Source organism: Gymnodraco acuticeps, unplaced genomic scaffold (assembly GCF_902827175.1).
Source record: "Gymnodraco acuticeps unplaced genomic scaffold, fGymAcu1.1, whole genome shotgun sequence".
NCBI lineage: Eukaryota > Metazoa > Chordata > Actinopteri > Perciformes > Bathydraconidae > Gymnodraco > Gymnodraco acuticeps.
The window spans coordinates 1,318,560-1,343,538 of NW_022991435.1; the positions used below are offsets into that span (position 1 = coordinate 1,318,560).

Here is a 24,979-nt window from a genome sequence, read left to right on the forward strand (position 1 = left end):
TTTGGTGTTGACAAATTGTTTCTAGTTAACAGCGACACTGTATTGATTCATAGTATATTTCAAATGGATTTATTAGTTTAAAAACAAAAAGAGAGATGCAAGTGAAACAAAAATAATTGAACAGGAAGTAAAAATAGACTTAACACATTCAATGTGCAAAGGTTTAAAATAAAGACACATTCAATGACATTATCCTCTTTAAGGGTAGACTCCTGACCATTTTTTATACAATTTGCAAGATAGTTACATTTGGACGAGAGACAAACGTCACCTCATCATTAGCTGAAACTTTGATGTAGCTCCAATGACAAAGTTGTTGTGATGTTGAAAAATCACGTAGTCTGGCCCAACAGCATATCTAAAGGAATTTGATTCAAAGTGCCAAAGAATAAGTTCAGTAGGTTCAAGTAACTTTTTGAAATTCTTATTATAAAAAAACCCTCAACACCCAGTAAAGTAATATGTGCAAAAGTATAGTTTTTTAAACTAAATACTGGTAGTCTAAAAAGGCTAGAAGATAAATACAATTAGGGATAGCTAAAACATTTATCTGATAAAAAAAATAGTCAAATGGTTGGCTCAACTCAAAGGCCCTTGCAGCTGAAATTACTCAGGAAATACTGCAGAAGGTTTTCTCAATTGGGCACTGTATCTTATAATCATAAGGTTCTTCAAACAGCATATATTAGGTTGATTAACATTATTCAAAAAGTCTGGTTAAATTATTTTAAATCCCAGCGGTGCTCATCGGAACACTCCTGAAAGAAATGTACAGCACATGTAAAATTAGACACTCAAAATCACAATCTGAAAGTATGTCTAGTAGAAAACACAGTATAAAATATGTTTTTTTTATAGCTAACAAATAAACCAAGGAAAATCCTAAAAATGATACAGAAAATATGCATGTAAAATCCCATAAACCGTAGATAAGACAGTGTCAAGTTCTCTGCAGCCCCGCTACCTGTAATGATTGATATAAAAGAAATAATCAGCATTATCACTTCATTACTTTACATGGCCTCAGATATTCTGCTATAACATCTGCACATAAGGACGTTGCTGTAAGTCTGGGGCACTACTAAAAACATTCATTGCAGTGAAGATCTAAAAAGCATCTGAGCTTATGGTAATACCATGTTCTTCAAGCTAGTGAGTAGTAAAAGTTGGAATGGAAGGGCAGACTGAAATTTAAAATAAAGTACATCTGGACAGGTCGATGGTTTACAGGGAACAGGTATCTCTAGGCGTGAGTTGCAGTCCATTGTTGACCTGGAAGCGAGTTTCATCTGATATACCGTACTGCTCCAAGGGATCCTGTGAGAAAGGAGAATACGAGTTAAGTCCATAGACTGTATATATATATATAAAGGTTAAGAGTAAGACAGTAAAAAAAAATCGTTTAGAGATTTCTTGTAATTGTTAGTGTAAGCCTCCAACAGGATACAGTGTAGTTCAGTTGACTTTATTTAGTGGCTCAGTCTTAACAGCACCAACAAACTACATTTGCGAAGCGAAACTACCACGTTTTTAGGACAAAATTGCTATAAACTATTTTCAATGTCTCCAGATCATCCTGATTGACACATAACTTGTTTCTAAAAAGTCATATTGCTTTTTAGTTTTTTTCTAAAGTATTACATTTTTCCGATGCCCTGATACGACTTTCAGTCACGATACAAATATCTTAATGGTTAATCAACGAGCCGTATGTACAGTACGCCTCACTGTTTGAAGGTGACTGGGGTTAGTATTTTTGGTGTAAGGAATCATCAGGCTTTAACATTGCTCTTCTAACTTTTTCAGACAAAATGTAACAATAAATACAGAGATGTACATTTTAATTAATTTTATCATAACAAAAAAAAAAATCAGCAAAAGCTCATTTGTAAAACATTTTCACACACACATTTTTCACATTTTAAATGCAGCCGGGATTTAAATTATTGTTGTTTAAGGCAAGTATTGCGCAAATACACTTCATACTTAAATCTTTTCTACTACAACACTGTTGGATATAAGTGCCATCTGTGTGGCATTTAACGCTTCAAGATGCTGCTGAGACGGCTCTTACCTTGCCAGTTAGCCTGTGGATTTCAGTTCGATAGAATATCAGGTTCTTCCTCATGAACTCGTAACTGTAAGAGATGAGATGACAAATGTATTAGGCAAAATCTTCCCCTGTTAGGGAGCATGATCCTATTCCTAGTAAAACACATTTAACCCAAGTGTGTGTGTATGACTAAAGGCGTTCAAATAGCATCACACTGCACATTGCGGTCCGCCAAGCTGACATTTTTTTCATTTTCAGATGTAGAGAAAACTGTAGCTACAATGTTAATTCATGTCACCATAGTGTTGTAGTTATCATCATCATCATTTGGATTTCATATTTTTTTCCTTAAAACATGATTCTGTCTTAAAAAAAAAAAATCTAAATTCAAAACGCTGACAATTGACAAGTCACTAAGGTAATGCCTTAAACCCCCCAAAACATATTCATATTTTACTTCAATCAAAAATGTAATATATTCATTTTCTGTCAGTCGCTGCCAGGCCGACCAACATGTGTATTTCATGGTGTTGTGGTCTGTTGTGTCTGTAATAAGAGGAGAAGGAGTCAGACCCACCTGGCCTTCACAATGGAGTCGACCCACTCCCCACACTGCTCTTCTGAGTCACACTCAAAAAGATATTTTCTCTCTGCTTCATCCAAAAATGCTACAAAGAGAAACACATAAAACGAGTCACAAATAGATAATACAAATACACAAACTGCAACAAAGTATTAAGTCTTAAGGAATGGACATTGATACAGTCTATGGTTGATACATGTCTTTATTCCTGATCAGTGACATCTACAAAGCAGTGTTAATACGGAATAAAAAGCCGGCCTGCTCATTTCCACCGACTTTTTAATTTTAATTTAGACTTTATTACACCAGGTTTGCGACTGAGATAAAATGTCTTAAACAATAGAGACCTGGCCAAATGTTTTACAGCAAGAAAGATTGAACATTTTACATACAAACTAATATATTAAGAATCAGGCCAATTCACTTTTGAATATAAAAACGAGTAAGAGATCCACATTTTGTAATGAAATGTAGAGCCGTATTTTACACATTAATTATGACGATGAGCAGTTAGGCACAAATGTACAAAACCTGACCATAATCAATGACAGGTTAAGAGGGTAGACAACGTTAATTTCAGTAACACTAAAAAATGAAAAAAATACTTATTTCTAAAGTAAAATCTTAGTAAAATCTTTTTTGCAACAACATGTTTATGTGCTTTGAAGAAAAGTGTTTATCCATTTCTAAAACCTAGGTATTAGACTGGATTTGAAAGTCAACAAAGCGAGAAAGTTAAAGGAAAGGCGAATCATGTGAATGTAGAAGGGGAAACTCACCAATAGAGAAGCTCTGGCTGTCCTCCCTTTCCACCCGACACTGCTCCAGCAGCAAAGCTCCAATTGGCTGACAACAAATAATGGTTTCACATTAGTCACTAGGTAGAGCAGGTAAGACATGTGATGCATGTTGAATGCAGTGTGCTACTGACCTCTTCCTCATCAGTCCGAAAGTAGAAGAGGAAGTTCACGACGAGTTTCACCAGCCTCTTCTTTACAACTGTATTACAAAAAAAAGGATTGACAGCTGATGAATGACACGACCATTGCTGGTTGCTGATCTTAATGTTTTCAGTCCATTATGCTAACATGAACAGCCTGCTGTGCAGATTAAATACAACGGAAGTAGGTTTGAAAGGAGCTGAATCGGTGTGTAATAAACCGTGTTACCGTCTCCTTTCTTGGGTCCTCGCATCCCCAGCTCGGCTGCCATCTCTGAGGGCTGTCGGCTCAGAGACACCAGCTCCTTCTCGTTGAAACGCATCACGGCCACTGACGCAGTAAAACACCGGTTAAAGAAGAGGAGACTTTAGCTACGACCGAGCCATGCCCACCGACAGCCCAGCAAGGGAGCGAGATAAAATACCAAATAAGTCGAGGCAGCGTTGTCTGAGGCGTCGGTTAAATGTCGCTGCCTCCCAATCTTCTGTCCTCGAAATGTGAATGTGTGTGTTTTGTCATTGCTGTGGTCAAGAGTCGGACTTCTCCTCCATGTTTCACACCGGACACTCGGTGGCAGCCAGAAACGCCTCACTGGTAATAGTACGGAAGTCGGTGAGGAACGAACTAGGTAAACAGTGCGTTTACAAGCCATGTAAGTTACAACTTGTAGTGACATGCAGATGTGGAAGAAGTAAGAAGTACTCATAACTTTTAAAGTAGAATTTCCGGATAGTAGGAATACTTTAACGAGTATAGTAAGTGAAAGTCCTGCATTCAAAATAATACTCAAGTAAACATACAGAAACATCAAAATATACTTAAAGTACCAAAAGTAAAATAAGGCCTACTCATTTGCAGATCGGACAATTTACAGAATCATATTAAGTTTGATTGTAATTATTTATGTATTAATGTGTTTATCAAAGCTGGTAAATGTGCAGCTAATGTTAATTACTTTATAGTGCAAGGTAGCTTGTGATTTACTCCAGGTGTGACTCAAGTATTTTCTAAATGTTGAGTATATTTAACACCATTAATCTAAATCTGCAAAGTAACTAAAGGTATACATGAAGAATAGTAAAAGTACACTTTTTACCTTTAAATTGAAGTGGGGTAGAAGTACAAAGTAGCACATAATTTAGTTGCTCAAGCAAAATAGAAGTCCCTAAAAATTGTACTTGAGTACAATACTCAATTAAGTGTACTTAGTTACTTTACACCACTGGTGACATGGTAGTATATGGGATGTACTTTACTCTGGTGAAAGATGTCTCAGTACATTTACACCAGTACTGTACTCAATAACAAGTTTGAGGTACTTGTATTTGAGTGTGTGCTAATCCAATACATTTCAGAGAGAAAGCACATTTAAGTTTGACTTCAACACGTTTTATTTGCCAGCTATAGTTACTTTGCAGATATAAAGATGATTCTGAAATGTGCCACATGTAGGAATACTCCAGAACAGCAGGGGGCAGTAATGCACCTGAAGCTGTTTTCCAACCGGTGAAGAGGAAACCACCTGAGCATGCGCACTGCTGATCTACAGGGGCATGATCATTACGTTGTGCTGTCGGTGAGTGTTTTGAACAAAGTAAACTGTTTACACTATCCTTTACTTGTGTATTCTTTAGTTTTACATGTAATTTATCAATCTATAAATACATATACAGAGATAGCTCCTTTTTAGGTGTGTGTGGGGGCTTCGATCATATGTTCAAATGTGTTGAAATCTCTCAATGAATAGCTGTTAGCTTAGCATTGCCGTGCGAGCGCTACCATATTCTAACAAACTGCAGCTAACTACAGTTTGTAGTTTTTGTCATTTGTTTTCTAGCTTGATACAAAAAAATCCCCTCTTTTCTGCTATGTATTTTATCTGGTCAATAACGAATATTTGTCTAAATAAGTGTGTTGTTGCCCATTAGTAAGACCGATCACTTACAAGGGAAGTTAGCATAAAGTAGCGCAGCCAGTCATTGTATTGTTTTTTAACTACATGAAATGTGTGCCAAACTAGTTCTAGAAAGTCTTGGTAACCGTTCCGGAAGTATTTGTTTTTAACATTCCTCTTGAAATTGAGGGGGGACTTACTGCAGTACTCCTAAAGGCCGTGTACATGCAAAGGAGACCTGAACTAGTATCTAGACTAGAGCAATGCACTTAATACAGTATATATAATAGTCAAGTCAGTAGTCTTGTATTGCTTACTCCTAAGTGATAACTCCATACATGGCACTGTTTTACACCACAATCCAGTAACACATGGTACGGTAATAACAGTTAACATTATTCTATATTTACATTTTCTCTGACATTGTTTGCTTTATCTTTCTTCAGATAATCAGCAACATCTTCTCTGAGTGCCTGTCCAGTGTCAGCTGGGCAACACCTGTGGGTTTCTGAGTGATTGAGCCCATCACCTTGCAAAGATGGATTTCCAGCATCGAGCTGGTGGGAAGACGGGGAGCGGTGGGGTGGCCTCCTCCTCTGAAAGTAACCGGGACAGGCGAGAGCGGTTACGCCAGCTGGCCCTGGAGACTATTGACATCAATAAAGACCCCTACTTTATGAAAAATCATTTAGGGTCATACGAGTGCAAACTTTGCTTGACTCTTCATAACAATGAGGTGAGGAGGCAGACAATGATACTTTCCTGTATGGTGCTAGAAGTTATCCTAACTTAATAATACATTTCCTGTTATCGGAGCATCCTGTTTGACGAATCGCTCTTCTCTACTTTACAGGGCAGCTACTTGGCTCACACACAAGGAAAGAAACATCAGACCAACTTGTAAGTGCAACACGCCATTTGTTTAGTGTTTTTGGTGACCAATTAATTGTACCGCAACAACCCACTGAGGTTCAGCACATCATTTTTCTACAGTTAAAAAATTATATATTTTCTTTGTTTCAGGGCGCGGAGAGCAGCCAAAGAGGCAAAAGAAGCTCCTGCCCAGCCAGCTCCAGCCAAAGTGAAAGTTGAGGTCAAGAAGTTTGTCAAAATTGGTCGACCGGGATACAAAGGTAAGCGAGCTGAGTTGTTATGAGTCAGTGCAGTGATTATTTTGTCTTGTACTGACCAGGGTTTACCTGCAAATGTATTGCATTTTATTATGCAATCAATGCCTTTCTTTTCTTTATAGTAACCAAACAGAGGGACTCGGAGACCGGACAGCAGTCCCTACTTTTCCAGGTTAGTGTCTTTTGGAGGGAATTCAAAAAAAATGAGTTAATAATATTAAGTTATTATTTGTCACCTAATGCGGTTACACATTGGTGAATTAGCCTATATTAATTATTAATTATATATACTATACTATATTAATTAGCCTGATATTGCAATATTTATTTATTTCCTCTTTTACCAAGTCTAGTCTGTGGCTACTTACCTGGAAACATTGTTACATCAAGTCCTTAATGCAAACCAAACACTTCCTACTGCTGCAGCCTCACATCAAAATGACTTGACTGGAAAAACAAAAGTTGGCTTATAAGAAAGTTACAGGAAATGCATTGGCTTACATCCTACTTCTGATGAAATAGTCGTAAATAGGTATTTTCTAGGTTTTTGATTCTCTCTCCCAAGGCTGGCTATATACTGTACTTCTTTTAAACGAACATTTTCTTAATCTGAAAGAACTCTCTGGTACAGTAGGACAGATATTGTGGATGTATTTGGCCTGTTATCGTACATAGTCTGGTTCAAACCTAAAAACAGACGAGCAGACACATTTGGTCCTGTTGACCAAATTAAGCCATCGCCCTGTGTTCAAACACATTTTTTTCACTGGCTGATTATTTACTTTCAAAAACAAGTCTGTAAGTTACCTGTTTTTTACTCCTCTGTTCATCAGATTGACTACCCAGAGATCGCTGAAGGAATTGGACCCAGGCATCGTTTTATGTCTGCTTACGAGCAGCGCATCGAGCCCCCTGATCGCCGTTGGCAGTATCTGCTTCTGGCTGCTGAACCGTACGAGACCATTGCCTTTAAGGTGAGTTTTAACCGCACTTTAATTTTCCTCTGTAGTCTTTTTTTCTTAGACATAACATCACCATCTTTGCTTTTTCAGGTCCCGAGTAGAGAAATTGATAAAGCAGAAAACCGCTTCTGGACCCACTGGAACAGAGAAACTAAACAGGTACTTAGAAGCCGTTTAACATTTATTACCACTATGTTTTATTTCAGGAATGAGAAAATATGTGTTTAACCTGTCTGTGTTATTTTTCCTCCCAGTTCTTCCTACAGTTCCACTTCAAAATGGAGAAAGCTATTTCCCAGTCCAGCGGACCCCCACCTCCTGTTGGTGTGAAGCGTCCTCCTCCTCTCATGAGTGGACATCGCCAGCCAAATGATAATATGCCCCCTCCCCCACCAGGAGGGATGCCCCCTCTCCCACCTGGTGCCCCCGGTAACCCCCATATGCCCCATCAGATGCCCATGCCCCCCATGCCAATGAGGCCGCCTCCTCCTGAGAGCCTCATGTCTAATAATTGATTCCCTACCAGCTGATCGTGATTGCTTTCAATGACGTTTAAAGTCTACATCTAGTCGATTTTTATACATTAGTTTGATTTATGTAAATGTGTAGGGCAGCCCGTATGACCCCACTGTTTTGTATAAATGCTTACTTTCTGGACGTGGAGCTATGATTGGGAATAGCTCATCTTTTAACATTCTGTTTTTTGTAATTAAATTCTTTGGTGAAAAAACATTTGCATTGGAATCTGTGTTTTTACAAAGACATAACGCTAACACACAAACACACTAAGGTTAATTGACGTGTCCCGGGATTGTGCGAATGGATTATAGCACATGAAAATAGAAACAGTGCAGAAATATTAAGGCATGAAGAGGCTGATAAGGAAAGAGGCTTGATTTTACGGGGAAAAAATATTTTTGAAGCAGCTCTTGATGAAATAACAAGCCTTGTGGGTCAACTTTTATTTTAATTGTATTGACAGTAAACTGAGCTAGTGCGATTGATAAGCAATCTAATAAACATGTAGATCTTTCTCCTCTAAAGGCCTCCAAATGATCACAGGTTTAAATAAAGCAGTCAGAATTTTGAATAAAACAAAACTGTCAGTACACAAAATCATATCTGTCCATCAAAGGAGCCAAAATCTACCATATTGACATTGAGGTCATTTATCTGGAAGCAATACTTTTGAGTCTAAGTAGAAGCATACAGTTGCAAGAAAAAGTATGTGAACCCTTTGGATTCTCCACACATAGCGTTGTGTGTTCCTTCCAAACAACTCAACTTTGGTTTCATCTGTCCACAGAATATTTTGCCAGTAGTGCTGTGGAACATCCAGGTGCTCTTTTGCAAACTTCTAACGTGCAGCAATGTTTTTTCTGGACAGCAGTGGCTTCCTCCGTGGTGTCCTCCCATGAACTCCATTCTTGTTCAGTGTTTTACGTATCGTGGATTCGTCAACAGAGATGTTAGCATGTGCCAGAGATTTCTTTAAGTCTCTAGCTGACACTCTAGGATTCTTCTTCACCTCATTGAGCATTCTGCGCTGTGCTCTTGCAGTCATCTTTACAGGACGGCCACTCCTAGGGAGAGTAGCAACAGTGCTGAACTTTCTCCATTTATAGACAATTTGTCTTACCGTGGACTGATGAACATCAAGGCTTTTAGAGATACTTTTGTAACCCTTTCCAGCTTTATGCAAGTCAACAATTCTTAATCGTAGGTCTTCTGAGAGCTCTTTTGTGCGAGGCATGGTTCACATCTGGCAATGCTTCTTAAGAATAGCTAATTCAAAACTGGTGTGTATTTTTTATAGGGCAGGGCAGCTTTAACCAACACCTCCAATCTCGTCTCATTGATTGGACTCCAGGTTGGCTGACTCCTGACTCCAATTAGCTCTTGAAGAAGTCTTTAGCCTAGGGCAGGGGTACTCAAATACAAATCTTAAAGGTCCAAAATAAATGTTTCAATAAGACAAAGGTCCGTTTATTACGGTCATTCAAACTTTTAAACAATTGCAACAAGATTCTTAACACGAGGTTGCAAAAACAAAAATAATCTGTATGCAGCAGTTTTCATTGTTATTGTTTCTGTGCTTGACCCCTCAGAGTCGCAGTGTCAGAGCTGCACAGTTATGAGTAAAGGCAGCTGCACGCTCTTTCATTCAGCATTCCCATGATTGCGTTATAAATGTCTTGCCCCCTTGTGTGTCCACTGAGGTTCGTCAGGCCCAACACATCTTCAACAAACTCCCCCTTTGCCTCATCATAACAACTCACAAACACCAGCAACTGAGCATTGTCAGTGGTGTCAGTGGACTCACCCACAGCTAAGGAAATGCACTGTGCATTTTTTATTCCATCACAAAGCTGATGAATCAAATCACCAGCCAGTATTTATGTTCTTCTGGTTGCTGTGGAATCTGAGAGGGGGATTTGCTTGATTTGACCTGTTATTTCCTCTTTTTGTTTGCCTTCAACATGGTCTCCATCACTTCAGTCATGCATTATTTTATACTGCAGTTATTATCCAGTGGAAAGTCCTTACCTACTGGCCTAGTTACATCAAAGTGGTTACTTTTTTTTGGCTGGGCAGTGAAGTTTTCCACACTGTCTTATTTGACTTTCTCAGGACTTAAAACTGTTTTTTGGGGGCAGACCCCCTCAAAGAAAAAAATATATTTACACACGTAAGGTCATCATCTTAAAGGTGGGGTAGGTAAGTTTGAGAAACCGGCTCGAGATACACTTTTTGTTATATTCCATGGAATGCTCTTAACATCCCGATAGCAATGAATATCTGAAGTTTTGACAAAAAATCCATAAAAAAATGTCATCTGTGAAAGCCGTAATACTGTAAAAAGTACAACCAATCCGTTTAGCCGGCCCGGCTAAACGGATTGGATTGCCGCCCTGTCTGTCAGCCTTCCATCTCGTGCACGCACAAATGTATCTCGTGCCCTCATTGGGCGTGCATTGCAGCAGTACTTCAATGACTCGCCAGGCGGCCACTTTCACCAGTCTGCAGACGTCATGTGCGCGTTCATGTGTGTTGGAGGAGGTGCTCTGTAAGGAATTATTTTCGGCTGTGTATTTTCAAATTGTAGTGCACTCGAGCCGGTTTCTGAAACGTACCTACCCCACCTTTAATAGTTGTGTATGCTCATCCGTGAGCAGAGCATCAAGTTGACATGTCTATTACAGCTGAATGCGGCGATTACCATTTTGTTCAGCAAAACGCCTCACAAACGTATTAAGATCAACAGCTTTAGTGCGTTTTGATTCAATGCTGAGTACAGCCAAACTGACAGTCTCTTCTCTGTCATTGTAGACCACAAATACCTCATTCCTTCAGTGCTTGGGTCCGAATGCTTCTCGTTTTGCGCCGTCCAGTTCAAAATGAAATCGCCGCCAATCGTATGTCGACGCTCGCGCCAGGACCGGGGGACGTGCATGACGTGCATCTTGTGCTGCATTCACTTGCACTAGGACATTAGAGACTTTCTCTCATAAATGTCCGATGAGCCACAACTTTTCTTTCAAAACAAAGCTGCCAACTGGGGTGGCAGCTGGGGTGGCAAGGCCTATTTTTAGGGTGTCAGTTGCCACCCCGGTAGGTGAAACTAGGCTACTAGCTACAGTACAGATGGAACTAGATGAGCTGTTAACTCTCGCTCTGAATTTTGTTTTTTTTAATTCTCGCTCTGACTTAGACAGGTTGAAAGAGACACACACATTTTTCCCACCCGCAGTCCGCGAAGACCCGCCCTACTGTGCCTCTGATTCGCAGATTGTTTGGGGGGAAAAAACGCTGACTGGATGCTGAATGTGATTGGACCAAAGCGTTGACACACACAGGTGGAACACAGTGGAACAGTCAGACATGCAGAGCGCTGTTTGCAGTGGACATAGCGGAGAATTTTGACTCGTTGCGAATACGTTGTGGCGATGTCTCACATATAATACAGAGAGATAATACATATGAAAAGTATAATTTGCTCAGAGTCCGGAGACAGTGGTGGTTCGGTCCGGATCCGGATCGGAGTCCGTAGTTTGAGGATGCCTGGCCTAGGGGTTCACATACTTTTTCCACCCTGCACTGTGAATGTTTACATGGTGTGTTCAATAAAAACATGAAAACATATAATTGTTTGTGGTATTAGTTTAAGCAGACTGTGTTTGTCTATTGTTGTGACTTAAATGAAGATCAGAACACATTTTATGACCAACTTATGCAGAAATCCAGGTCATTCCAAAAGGTTCACATACTTTTTCTTGCAACTGTATTTAAAAGAGGAAATTGGAACAGTAGAAACATTGAACTCATCCCTTTTGAGTCTTTTTCTTCTTTTCCTGCAGCTTTTTAGTCTTCTCAGGCTTTACCTCCTCATTTTCTTCCTCCTCATCTTCCTCATCTGCTGTTTTTTCAGGTTCCTCCTTTTTATCTATTGTCTTCATGTCTTTGATTTCTTCGACCCTGGCTTTCTTAGCTCTCCTGTCCTTTAATTTCCCTTCTTTTGGCTTCATGAGTTTTTTGTCTGGCAGTGGCTTGTTTCTAAGACCTGCTCCTTTCTTTGACTTTCCTTTTTTGACAAGTCCATCATCGTCTTCATCTTCCTCCTCATCCTCTTCATCGTCTAGGTCTGGCAGCCACCAAAACATGACTTCCCAAAGAGTTGTCTCCGGCTAGAGGGGAGGGAAACGCAAGTGGTTGACACAATATAGGGACAGCTGTTTATTTTGAGATTGGATGATAAACTTGTCACATAGGTGAATCCTGTCTTTACCTCGGGTGGCTGTCCTCTATGTCGTAATGAGCCTGAACGTCTCACTATCACACCAACTTCTTCCTCTTCCTCCTCTGCTGTCCTCTTACCACGCAGAGTTTCTGTTTTTTCAAAAGAGACCACTCAGTCACAACAGGCATGTCATGTTGTAACTGTGGTGCTACTTCCAGTTTACTTGCCATGAAGCCTATGAAAGCCGGAGGTGAACACCAGGATGGAAATGACCACAAACAGACAGCGGTTGAGGGTGACATTCTCCCAGGGGGCTTCAATATGAGTCACGTTTTGGACGGACAAGGGTTTGTGCAAAGATGCTGAAGGAAATGAAGGAAAAGGATTGGGTGATGTTATTGAAATCGAGCAAAGAAAACACTGAAATCTGATGGAGGTTAAGGAGTTAGATGGAAATGACTCACTTGTTCTGGGGACGCTGGGTTCCCTCGGTAAAATCTTGGGTTCTGATCTTGGTTGTTGTGGAAATGGAGCCATTTCCTGTCAGAAAACAACATGTATAGCTTAGAAGAAAATATGTATAGGGATGTGAACACAGTGAAAAAGGATCCACGTTGGTTGTTTTCTATCTCACCTCTCTGATTTTCCTCGGAGCGTACATTTCTACAACAGACAGATGAAGATTTACTGATGGGGGATATCATAAATCCTGAACAATAAACAAGCATTAACTCAAACTGGATTGTATTCATTCACATGAATTTGATGCATGTACATATATTCTGCTTGGCTGACGTGTTTGATTTCACTGATGTCTTATTTACATAAAATGCAACTCTACTCTGCCAACGTTATATTTTATTACAGACGGACATGACAGGTTAAGAAAACTAAGAGATGGGAGGTGTGCATTGAGCTTCATGCTTACACCAACCTACCAACACTTACAATGACTATATTAAAATAATGTTATGTTATGTTGTATTAGGCTGATCCTAAGCAGCTAAATATGTGTATGTTTGACTGTAATTACCACTTAGGACTTGTATTATCTATTTATAGGGACCTTGTTAATTTAAAGTATGCAGTCTTGATTGCATTGAGGTTTGCTGATTACTGTTACTTGGGACACTGTATGTATACAATGATAATGTGTTTGCCTTTTGTTTTTCGTTTGGCATTTTTGTATTTATTTGTATGGTTATAACTTATTTATTGATGCTGATATTTCACATGCCATGTGAATGCATATTTATTGGTTCATCGACATATATAATACTTTTAAGGAGTGCAGTTTTAAGTATTTATTTGATAGGAATCTAAATGATTATTGTCCCTATAAAGAGTGTTTTACTTTGTTTGACCAACGTGTTGGTTAAAGGTTTAATTATTTATCAAATTAGCACTAAAAACAAAGAAAGTGAAGGTGAAGAAATATACAGAAGTTTTGCAGATATTGTATCATCAACCTACGTATTGGAAAATTAAAGTATTGGGCAAATTAAATTGGCCCTACATAAAATCATTACGATTCTTCCCCTGGGGACCTCAAAAGACTAAATAATTATTTCCGTCTGGACCAAAGTGCTGCCAAATAAAAATACATTCTCCCATCCTTTCAGACATTTAAGAGCTCTTCCTCACAAGGAGGACTTTGTGTGTGTGTTTGGAGAGATTGAATCTGATTACACCCACCATCCATTTAGCATGGCTGCATTATCACTGTAGCCTCTGACCAGGAGTCATATTTCAGCGGCTCCCTGTTCTGCTGCTCCTAGCTCCAAGTATTTATAGAGTCGAACAATATATGCACAATGGATGATGGCTTTTATGTGCAGGCATTACAGATATGGTGTGTGTGTGTGTGTGCGTGTGTGTGCGCGTGCGCGTGTGTGTGTGTGCGTGCGTGTGTGTGTGTGGCCACCTGGTCTGCGGATCTGTCGAACAGGCTTCTGTGGAGGAGGATCTGCTGTTGATGGCCCTAACTCCTCTTCAAATGTCTCATAGCTTTCTTCCATCCCTCGCCTGAGGGAACGAGAGGGCAGAAGATGACGGCGGCTCAAAAGTGATTTGTTTTCTAATTATTCAGCAGATATACAAATGTACATATTAATTACACAAAGCTTTTTGTTCGAACTTGGCTGCCACTTCAATATATGGATTGTTGGTACATTGTTACCATCCCACAACAGTGTGATTCAATGGGTCAAAATGTCGTTACAGCTGTTCTTATCACTATTCTTCACTTTGTAAAAGTTATATCCACAGTCTCAAGCATTTCACATTGGCTGCACAAAATGACACAGCTAAAAGGTCAACTTCCTTAGTTTATGAAAAAATGTAAGCCGTTTCTTGACCTTCACATTTATAAATGAATGCTGTGAAGCTCTTATGTCTTACATGACATTTCTACATGGACATTGAGCTAATGTCCTAGCAGCCCTATAAATAGATGAAGCAAAGCCACTGGAGAGACAGATGGATACACAGTGCATAGAAATACACAAAGAGAAAAGGGCTGATGTTACAATTTTCCCCCTGGCTAGTCTCTCTCGTGATGAAGCCCAACCTTTGAACCTGAAAGAAATAAGGACCTACCTGCCTCGACATTTGGGGTCCCTCCAGGCAGCTTCAGGGAGCCTTTGTCACAGAGCTTGTTGTTCCTCGGCAGAAATGGCAGCAGAGTCACACTCTGAACGGTCTGACAGCTGAGCACAGGTGTCTGGGAATGAAAAAACAAAAAAAGAATTGAGTGTCAGTCAGAGGCGTTGATCGAGGGAGGGTTGACATAAACATGTGCGAGTCAGCTGCCCAATCCCAAGAGAAATCTCAGAGGGTAAGAATAGGGCCACACCTAGCCCAAGTTTTAGAAAAAAACGAGACAATCTTACAAAACTGTAAGCCTATTTGGTACTGATTCAACAGACAGGAGCAACTGGGCAATGTCTCTATAAATTAGTTTGGACCCTTATTTAGACAAGTAATCTCACTGAGACACAGGGTCTCATTCTTGAGAGAAACCAGTTTAAAACCAAAACAGCAATTTAATACACAGAGACGGACAGGACATTCATACAAAGGCAATATAGAACACATATCAAAAGATACATTTAAAAAAAGTCCCAAAGTGAAACAAGAAAAACCCAATAATTGTGAAAGATAAAGCTTTTATTTAAAAATGTATTCCCACTTTCTTGTCTGAAAATGTGGACATAATATGGACACTCTTTTATATCTTACCAGCAGAGAGCGCCACTGTACTTGTAAAATGGAGCTTCAGACTGGTTTGCTCCATAAATGAAGTCTGTAGTCTGTCAGGCTGACTGGCCGTCATGTAGATTAGCAGAAGACCTGACTGCCTTTCTACTAACTGACCGTCAGCCGCATCAAACGCTTAAGACACATATTACCATTTTGTCAATCAAATTATAATCCTAATGTTGCCTGAGTGCATCTTTATTTCAACCATGTGTGTGTGTGTGTGTGTGTGTGTGTGTGTGTGTGTGTGTGTGTGTGTGTGTGTGTGTGTGTGTGTGTCAACCAGCCATGTAAACAGATGTAAAGATGATTGGTTTATATTGGGGTGAGGTGGTTGCAGGCCACCTTTCAGTAGGAGAGAGGAAGTGTTGGTAAACAGACTTGTGGTGATGTTGATGACTCATGCTTTTGCTGGGACTTTGCCCAATTCCAGCTAGTCACACATTGCTATACCCATCGTCAGTAAACCCTTTAAAGGGGACAAAAGCTCTCCAACCTTTTGCCATGGGTGGACTTACCAAGAGAAGGTCAGGGTCTCAAATGGTACCCAGAGCTAATGTCTCAGAACTGACTCGACCAATCTCTTTCGGACGTGGTTAACTTTATCAAAATGGGTGTCCGAACCCAAAATGTGTGTCCGAACCCTTTGGACACACATGGGTGAGATTTCAATGATATTTAGTTCAGACAAGCTTATGTGAGCAAATTAGCAGTTTATTTAAAGCACTGTTGTGCCTTACTCTTAACCTGTTAAGCCCTTCAGGCCTCAGGCTAGAAAATTACATGCCCAGAATGAATGACTCTTCACTTCTAAAAGGGGCATTTGAATAATGTTTTTTATCAAAGCAATGATACACCTGTGAGTTGGCTGTAGAAGTGTCAGAATCAATTTAGATGTTGCTGTGTCAGAGTACATTCAGATGGAAAATAGTAAAACAAATGTAAATTTTAATCTCCACCTAAAGAAACCACATTATTTGTAGTGAAAACCACCCTTGAATGATGGGATAGGAGCCCAAAACCTTTAGGGATCCAAACCACAATATATCATAAGTACCCTGTGTCAAGATAGATGCTAAATTAGTGCTAATATTTTTGGCACAGGTAGGTCCAGGCGTACTCACCTTTGGGTACATTTGGTTACCATCAGTGCCATTTGACCTTTCTCAGGTACCACACTGTAAAACTCATTTTATTTCATTGAAATATCACTATAGGTATTCATTCCATCCAAATGCAACTGTTTTTGACCTTTTTGGAAAGTTCAGCCTGACGTCCTCTATCCCCTTTTTGGCCACATGCGTAATTGTGCGTGAGCTGCCAGTCAGGCCTATGCATTACGTAGGGCTGTATCTCTGGAACCCATTGGTCAAATTGGGTGATTGACACCTCTTTGTAACATCTAGAGCCAATAGAATCGAGGGGCAGTTCATAAATCCATGTAAACATTACCATTGGTCAGTTAGAATGACTCTGACACGCTCCGGCGGCATTATACCACGTTTATTACACTAAATGTAATGATGGATTATCAGTAATCATTTTCAAAGTGACACAAAGACATTGGATTAACCTTCAGCAGCGTTTTTATGCTGCAAAAGGAAAGACGTATTTATTGTTATGGATTTGAAACCGGAAGTTGTTTTCTTGCCCTTTCCTGGCTGCTAGTTCAGTGAGTTTTGGTCTTATACATATGGCATCTGTGGAATCTCAGCTTTCATATGATATATCGTTTTTTCAGATAGCATGAAGTAGAAAAGATCGCTTTGCCAGTTATGTGCTTAAGTAGTCGTTAGCTCGTTAGCCTGTTTTCGCTAAGTGCTGATTTAGACGCTTGGTGTTAGACTTGTGTTTCGTTTAGGTAAAAATGGTTAATATCGTCTGTTAGCTGAGTTTCTTCCCGTTAAGTGGGTATGACACATTAATAGGTTGTTAAATGTTAAGAAGCCCTGAGACGCTGTTTCTTGCAAGATGTTGCGTCTTGCAACCAGGCTTAATTAATGGATACATTGCATTACATTACATGTCATTTGTTAGACACTTTTATCCAAAGCTACTTACATACATTCAGTACTGTGGACAATCCCAACAGGAGCAATTTGGGGTGAAGTGTCTTGCCCAGGGACACTTCACAGTTCGAGCTAGCACTAGCTCGAACTTGCTATCCCCTGATTCGAAGTCCAGCACACTATCCACTGAGCTACAGCACCCCCCAGGATACATACATTCGTATTAGTTACTATACACAATGCCAACCAACATTGCAAAATACACTTGTTAAAATATATGCATCTTGTAAGGGAAACTTCTGTAGCAATGGAGAGTGAGGACTCAGAGAGACACGGGACGAGCAGGAGTTCTGATGTCAAACACTGGCAGTTTATTACACGCATCGGCCGGAGAATTCATATCACAAATCACAGCAGCAGAAAGTTCTGACTGCACCGGTGGGTTGCCATGTCAATTCTGAATCCCTTCTCATCTTGGCAGACCTTTAATTCGCTTCACTCAGTCAACTCACATATTGGGGGAAGGTGTAGTGACCACCTGGAGGTACTGAATTACTTACTTGACTTTATGGCTCTTGTGACCGAGAGTTGACCGGTCATAAAACTCATAATGTCAGTAATAGGTGAAACTTCCCATTCCTTAAGACAGATAACAGACTTCGGCTTCGTCGTAAACGTCAACAGACCGAAAGGTCAAATATCTTAGGAGTAAGGAGAATTATTCTTTGACACTTGGGAGTAAAGACAAAATTAATCCCTCACACATCTTATAGGTAGACTACACAATAAAGTATTCCATCTCGTAGTGTGTATAAATTAGGTTTTATTAAACAGTTAGGGCTATTTTTTGAAATAATAATAATTCACCCTTCAGTATCTTTTTTTATATTTCTCAGATTTTTTTTGTATTCATACCAAAAATTGCATTTTACATGACTACATGTAACACACCATGACAACGTTACAATTTCCTTTTTTGTCCAATACTCTTTTTTACCTAAAGAGCATTGGGCACTATGGGTCCTAACAGCTAATAATATAATAATACATTAGACTTGTATAGCACTTTTTAAGAAACTCAAAGAGGCTTTGACAGAGAATAAAAAACAAAACAAAAAACAAAACAAAGAAAAATACAAAAAGAGATAACAAAACTGAAAATAAGGGGGGGGGGGGGGGGGGGGTCAGTGGTTGAATACAGTGTTGAACAGGTGGGTTTTGAGTGATGTTTTGAATGCTGTGAGGGAGGAAGAATCTCTGATGGATTGGGGTAGTGAGTTCCAGAGGGTGGGTGCAGCAACGGACGGGTGGGTGCAGCTAACGTCAACTAGCTTTCCTCCTGATCATTAAACCACGGATAGGAAAAAGAAAACTAAAAGGAACAGAAGATCCAGTCAGGGGGTAGGATACACACACACACACTTCTAATAGGTCCTGCCGTCCTTCAAAGCGGCCTCACCGTCCTACAGGCCGTCCTACAGGCCGTCCTACAGGCCATTCTTCGACGTGGTCCGACCATCCTCCAGGCCGTCCTCCAGAGGGGTCCCGCCGTCTTCCTGCCCGTCCTCCAGAGTTCCACCGCCTTGGCCTGCCTCCAGAGTCCATCCCCGCTGTGACCCCAAATGTGTTCCTCATGGGGCGGCAGGATACCTCTTTTCCCCAGGCAGTGTATGGCGAAGATCATTGTTGGACACTTCACTAAAGACTACTTGCCAAACCCGCAGCTTGCAAGAGGACGCCCGAAGAGCATGTCTGTCGCCACGGACAGTCGGAACTTGACTCGTTTGGGCAGGTTCTCTTCTTTAGTGTCCATGTTTACATGTCCATGTAAAAACTAGACTTATAATTTTAGGGAGAGTTGCCTGAAGTGCCTCTGCATTGGCATACCAGTCAAAGTATATGAGGACCCACGGTGATAGCAGTTTAACCATTTATTCTCTTCACATGCAGTTGAGAGTTGATGTAGATGATGGTGGTGGTGATGATGGTTATGATGATGATAAGGCTAGGATATAAACACAAGAAATCAGGAAGAGCTACAATACTCTGTAACAAACAAATACAAATATTGCTTTAGCCAGATAAGCCTAAACAAGCTATCAATAAACATAATCACCAAATAAATATAAATCATAATTTACTCAAATAATGCATCATATTCAACTCGAGAAGAGAGCACATGGAAATCAGCTTGCTGCTACAGACGTGGTATGGAAGCAAACAAGAGACAGAAGTATTCGAATTGTATTAGACACCGAATTTATAGCATTGAAAATAATTACTTTTAAAATCATGTATCTGAATGTTTTTGCTCCGAATTTACCTATGTGAAATAAAAATGTAAAAATTCAAGTGAAAAAAATTCGAATGTTCAAATTCAGATCCCAAAAATTCGACGTCAAAAAATTCGATGTCAAAAAATTCGGTGTATAAAATTCGATGTCAAAAATTGCGATGCAGCATCATCCGGGCTACTCAGACAGGATAAGCAATCGAGCCCTAATGCAATCAAACTGACTTGGCCTATCAGAGCACGGCTTTGTCAGTCATGTGATCACAACAACCCGGGAGAAAAATGACGGAGAACAGCGGGGCTCGGCGCTCGGGTAAGTAGTCAGTTTGTGCTCTTTATCTTACAAGCAGTGAGGGCTCGACAGCATTTGTATCTTACATTAGCTAAATGAGTGAAGTAGCCTTGCTGTTAGCAAGCTCCGTAGTTATCATTAATTGAAGTGAATCACAACGTTACCGTGTCCTTTTGTGTGTGTGTGTGTGTGTGTGTGTGGGGGGGGGGGGGGGGGGGGGGACGGTTTGCAAAGTAACGTAACGATCACTTCGGTTAGATAAGTCAAGTAGACCATGCTACACTATACGAAATACTCTCTTACAAAAGCCCTGCATTTAAACATGTTAATGTTACTTTAGTAAAAGTATGCTAGTATAATTAGCAACAAGTGTTGTTAGAGTATTTAAAGTAGACACAAGTTATTCTATTATATTATATCATTTGATTTATTGTTATTACCGATGCACGAGTTGACTTAACTGTTGTAGTTGGAGCTCATTTGAACAATGAGCTAACTAATTATTACTTTCATAATGGTGTAATGTGCTGACTATTTTCTACATTAATAGATGAAGGTCTGGTTTGTTCAAACTCTCAAAATAGTAGGACCAGAGCCCTAGAGACTCGAGGGCTCTGAGTAGGACATGCTGTCATAATTACCCAGAGTCCGAAGTGACACCTTTACAATGTTAAAGCTGTTGGATAAATGTAGTGACGTAAAAACTAAAGTATTCAAGATAGTGTAGTGGAAAAGAGATAATGTTTTTTTTTTAAAAATGTTACCAAAACAAAATCTCTTGTTTTGGACTGACAGTAATGATTCAAGAAATAGTAGATAAATAAATACACACATCAATGTGTTGTGGATGGAACACAACAAATGGTGCTCTTACCTGTGATGCCTCCTCCACACATTATAACCAGACTGTATCATTCAAACTATAAGTAACAGTTCTAGCTACTTGACTTTAGACAAACAATTCAAAAGACAAAATCAACACAATGTATTGAAAGACCAATCTTTATTTCTCTCCTTTTGTTTGTGTTATTAAACCCTGTCAATCTAAAAAACTGAGCAACTCAACAGTTAACTTTATATTTCTTATTGTCCAAAGCATCTATTACACTATTTGTTCCCCTCTCATATTCACAGGATGGATGATTAGAGACTTTGGGGGAGACCTCAGCTTTATGAACGTCCTGTCTGTTGCTTTGACCGGAGAGGGCTGAGGGTCTTTCCCTGCGAGGAGTCCTCCTCGCAGGGAAAGACCCTGCAGACCTGATGGAGGAGGACTTACACCAGCTGCACCTACAGAACTTAGCCCATGCTGGGCATAGCTGTTACCACCTGCACAGGCCTAGCCTGTCAATTAACAGATTAACATTGAGTGTAACTTATGTATATTATTTCGTTTTTATTTTTTTTAAAAATGGTGATGGTTCATGCTTGATAACTTTTAGTTCACATTTCAATAAATTGTATTTGCACTCCTTTTGTCCGTTATCCTTACTGAAAATGTTAAATTACACATTCACATCTGAATGAAGATTGGTACCATTTATTTATGACGTTCCAAACTCGGCGGCACAAGGCACAAGTGATGTGAAGCTCAAAGTGCAAATGCATTTGATCAGCTGACTTTTTTTTTGCCAAACTTTATAGGCCTGACAATCACACTGTCTCTGAGGTGCAACGTAAAACACAAAACAACACAAATGAAGTTCCTGTTAGACTACAAAACTATTCAGTGTGCAGGTCTTTGTGTTACAATACAAGTGTCTCTTAGTGAATGTCCTGTACTGCTCTTATATCTCATCACATCAGCTTCTCCTTTCCCTCTTGGATGTTCTTCTGGACCCTCAGAGAAAGAGAACATGGTGAAGCAGTCCTGTCTCTCAGGCATGTCCTTTCCTAACAGAAATATCAAAAAACATATTATTGCTGAGCAAGTGTGTTATTTAAGAAAGAGGTGTGTTTGTTTGTTCATAAATATAATGATTTTTTATTTGAATGTGTTTTTTAAATCCAACAGTGTACTGCAAAGATAATCAGATTATGAATAAACCGTTCTAAATTCATCAACATTGAAATAAATGTATTATTAAAATAATATTTAACTGTTATCAAAACTTAGTGCAACTGTAGAAGCTTGCTCTGTCCGGTTGTCTCACTGAAAGACAAAGGGTCGCAGCTCTCACTATGTGATGTTGCTTGGTTAAATGTAACCTTTTGCTAAGAAAGTCCACTCAACATCACTGATGTGTGGGTGATCTAGTATTCAGTCATGTTTAATGGCATGTCTATCAGTGTATTAGAGTCATTACTTTATGCATTCTTTGTAAAGCATGAAAAAGGTGTACCTTGGAATCCGTGCTGAAGTTCTCTGCTGCTAGGACTCCAGATCTGTCTCTCCTCCTCTGGTCCAGGTCTGTCTCTCCTCCTCTGGTCCAGGTCTGTCTCTCCTCCTCTGGTCCAGGTCTGTCTCTCCTCCTCTGGTCCAGGTCTGTCTCTCCTCCTCTGGTCCAGCCTGTCTGTCACCTTAAGGAGACTTTGAACAAACAGATGTAAAGTTACATGCGTGGGTTACAGACTTCTTTCCATGCAAACAACTTTTTATCTTCTTTTAAAAACAGGTCATAATCTTATTGTTATACTTCAGAAATTGCTGGATATCACAGTCCTTATACTGTATCAGTTTGATTGAGTATTATTGTGTAGGTCCTTTTTATTTTACTGTTACTTTGGATGAGTTTTTCATGAGTCAGTCAAATTAATTTGTTTTCAAATGCCATATTCATATGTATCACACACGTAAGGGTAAGACACAAACCTATTGAACAAATGCAATGCAATGGATAAGCTTAATTTCCACTGAAGTCACAGATAACGTCATATATAATATTTAAACAAATAATTTGCTTGTCACTAAAGCATTGACTACGCTATTCATCGTCCTTAAATGCAGGAATTAAGTTACATGTTCTGTTCTACAGCCACGATGAGGCTGTTTCTCAAGTGTGAGGATAATACAATTAAAAGAGGCATTGGTAATAATATTAAAAACAACAATGTTCGTCGGATAGGCGGTTAGCTGCAATAAATAACTCCAGTTCAACAAACCATATTACAATATCTAAGGGAGCGTTATTATCTTGAAATGTGACGTTCATATTTTAAAGATACACATATTTCATTGTGAGGTTGATTTAATATACACTAAGCCTCTCTTCAACAATACGTTGACGTTAGCTAGTCTATTGTATGCTATAGTAGAGCATAGCGAATTTAAATGAACCTTAACAATGCATACAGTAACCTAAATAGCAAACTAACTATCTAACGTACAAGGATGACCTTATTTGAGAAACCTCGCACAGAAGCCTTTTGGTAGACAGTAGCATCCCACTTTTACACTCTTGGATGCTACGCATAGCATCGTTAGCACAGATGGAGCTACGATTGCTCAAATACTACCCCAACTCTAAACATTCATTAACGTTAGCTTAATAAAAACACCAGTAACATAACATAAAGTACGCAGGGTTGACTTACCGAAGAAACTGCATTCATGGACGGTCTGTTTCAACGGCAGATAAATCCTATATTTGCAGGACGAATAGTCCACCAGGAACCAACACAACAAACATGGCCGAGTTCAAGTAGTGTTCTCCTCATGAGCTGAGCCGCTGTAGCATCACGGAGCTAACGGAGCTAGCAGAGAGGAGCTAGGAGCAGCAGCCCCGTTGTCATGAAGGGGGAATCTAACTATATACAGAATATGTTTTTGTAGATCCAGGCTAGAAACATGTTCATTTTCTGATGTTAAGTTGGACATTTTAACAAAGGGTCTACGGGAATTGCTCCCATCTGCATCCATCGCCTATAGTTTGCAGCATTGGGCTTCACCGCACTGTCCCGGGGTTTGCCGCTTGGCTCTGATAGGCCAGAAGTCGGTTTGATTGCATTAGGGCTCGATTGCTTATCCTGTCTGAGTAGCCCGGATGAGGCTGCATCGCAATTTTTGACGTCGAATTTTACACACCGAATTTTTTTACATCGAATTTTAAACACCGAAATATTTGACGTCGAATTTTTTTCACTTGAATTTTTGGGATCTGAATTTGAACATTCGAATTTTTTTAACTTGAATTTTTACATTTTTATTTCACATAGATAAATTCGGAGCAAAAAAAATTCAGATTCATGATTTTCAAAGTAATTATTTTCAATGCTATAAATTCGGTGTCTAATAAAATTCAAATACTTCTGTCTCTTGTTTGCTTCCATAACACGGGACAGACTGAGCAGGGCTGTAATGTATACAGGCCTTAAGTGGGATCAGGTGTGGCCTGGTAGGTGGAGGCTAAGCCCCGCCTCCCACAAGACCAAAAAAGGCTGGGGAATTTACAACACAATCCATTGGCTGATTTGTACCTGCTTGTTGTGTTGGTCTAAGACACAAAATGAATGTACTGCATGTGTAGGCTCTATGATGTGTCCTTGTATTCCTGTACATGAAACACTATGAATAATATAATGGCCTCATGTGCTCACCCCACTGATTTGTCAGTGCTGAAACTGCAGTCCCATTGATACAGCTTCATCACTAGATTGCACCATCAGAGGGAACAGTACAGAAAAATGTATTTTATTCGGATGAATCAAATTAAATCGAGCCGTCAGATTGACAGATTTCCTTCTTAAAGTTGATAAGTCATCCTTCTATTTTATTCTCAGCACGTTTCCAGTTAAAAAGAAAACTCTGCCAAGTTTGGGTCAAATTATTAAACAAAGTTTCAAGGGCAACACAAACCCCATGTGTACAAATTGTGCCCAATAAGGTG

General features: G+C 39.6%; 3 protein-coding genes across 5 annotated transcripts; 1 reads left to right on the plus strand and 2 right to left on the minus strand.

Annotated features, from left to right (window-relative positions):
• Nucleotides 1–42: 42 nt before the first annotated feature.
• plekhj1 (pleckstrin homology domain containing, family J member 1) lies at nt 43–4,197 on the minus strand. Its single transcript, XM_034195987.1, has 6 exons — nt 3,806–4,197; nt 3,568–3,635; nt 3,416–3,482; nt 2,631–2,721; nt 2,075–2,138; nt 43–1,317 (listed from the first exon to the last, which is right to left on the minus strand). Exons 1-6 carry the CDS (start codon nt 3,897–3,899, stop codon nt 1,225–1,227), a joined length of 477 nt encoding a protein of 158 aa, XP_034051878.1. The 5' UTR covers nt 3,900–4,197; the 3' UTR covers nt 43–1,224.
• Nucleotides 4,198–5,029: 832 nt separating this feature from the next.
• sf3a2 (splicing factor 3a, subunit 2) lies at nt 5,030–8,295 on the plus strand. Its single transcript, XM_034195986.1, has 8 exons — nt 5,030–5,153; nt 5,918–6,207; nt 6,325–6,371; nt 6,495–6,604; nt 6,724–6,773; nt 7,435–7,575; nt 7,654–7,722; nt 7,818–8,295. The coding sequence occupies exons 2-8, from the start codon at nt 6,010–6,012 to the stop codon at nt 8,076–8,078; spliced, it is 876 nt and encodes a 291-aa protein (XP_034051877.1). The 5' UTR covers nt 5,030–5,153; nt 5,918–6,009; the 3' UTR covers nt 8,079–8,295.
• A 3,430-nt stretch (nt 8,296–11,725) lies between these two features.
• On the minus strand, nt 11,726–15,020 carry LOC117532713 (nucleolin). 3 transcript variants are annotated; one of them, XM_034196149.1, is made up of 7 exons: nt 14,904–15,020; nt 14,226–14,326; nt 12,936–12,964; nt 12,766–12,841; nt 12,529–12,663; nt 12,350–12,450; nt 11,726–12,248 (listed from the first exon to the last, which is right to left on the minus strand). In XM_034196149.1, the coding sequence occupies exons 1-7, from the start codon at nt 14,909–14,911 to the stop codon at nt 11,886–11,888; spliced, it is 813 nt and encodes a 270-aa protein (XP_034052040.1). In that variant the 5' UTR covers nt 14,912–15,020; the 3' UTR covers nt 11,726–11,885. The 3 variants fall into 3 exon arrangements, with proteins under 3 accessions (XP_034052040.1, XP_034052041.1, XP_034052042.1); XM_034196150.1 differs by having other exon boundaries at nt 14,900–14,999; XM_034196151.1 differs by having other exon boundaries at nt 12,936–13,010; nt 14,900–14,916.
• Nucleotides 15,021–24,979: the final 9,959 nt, after the last annotated feature.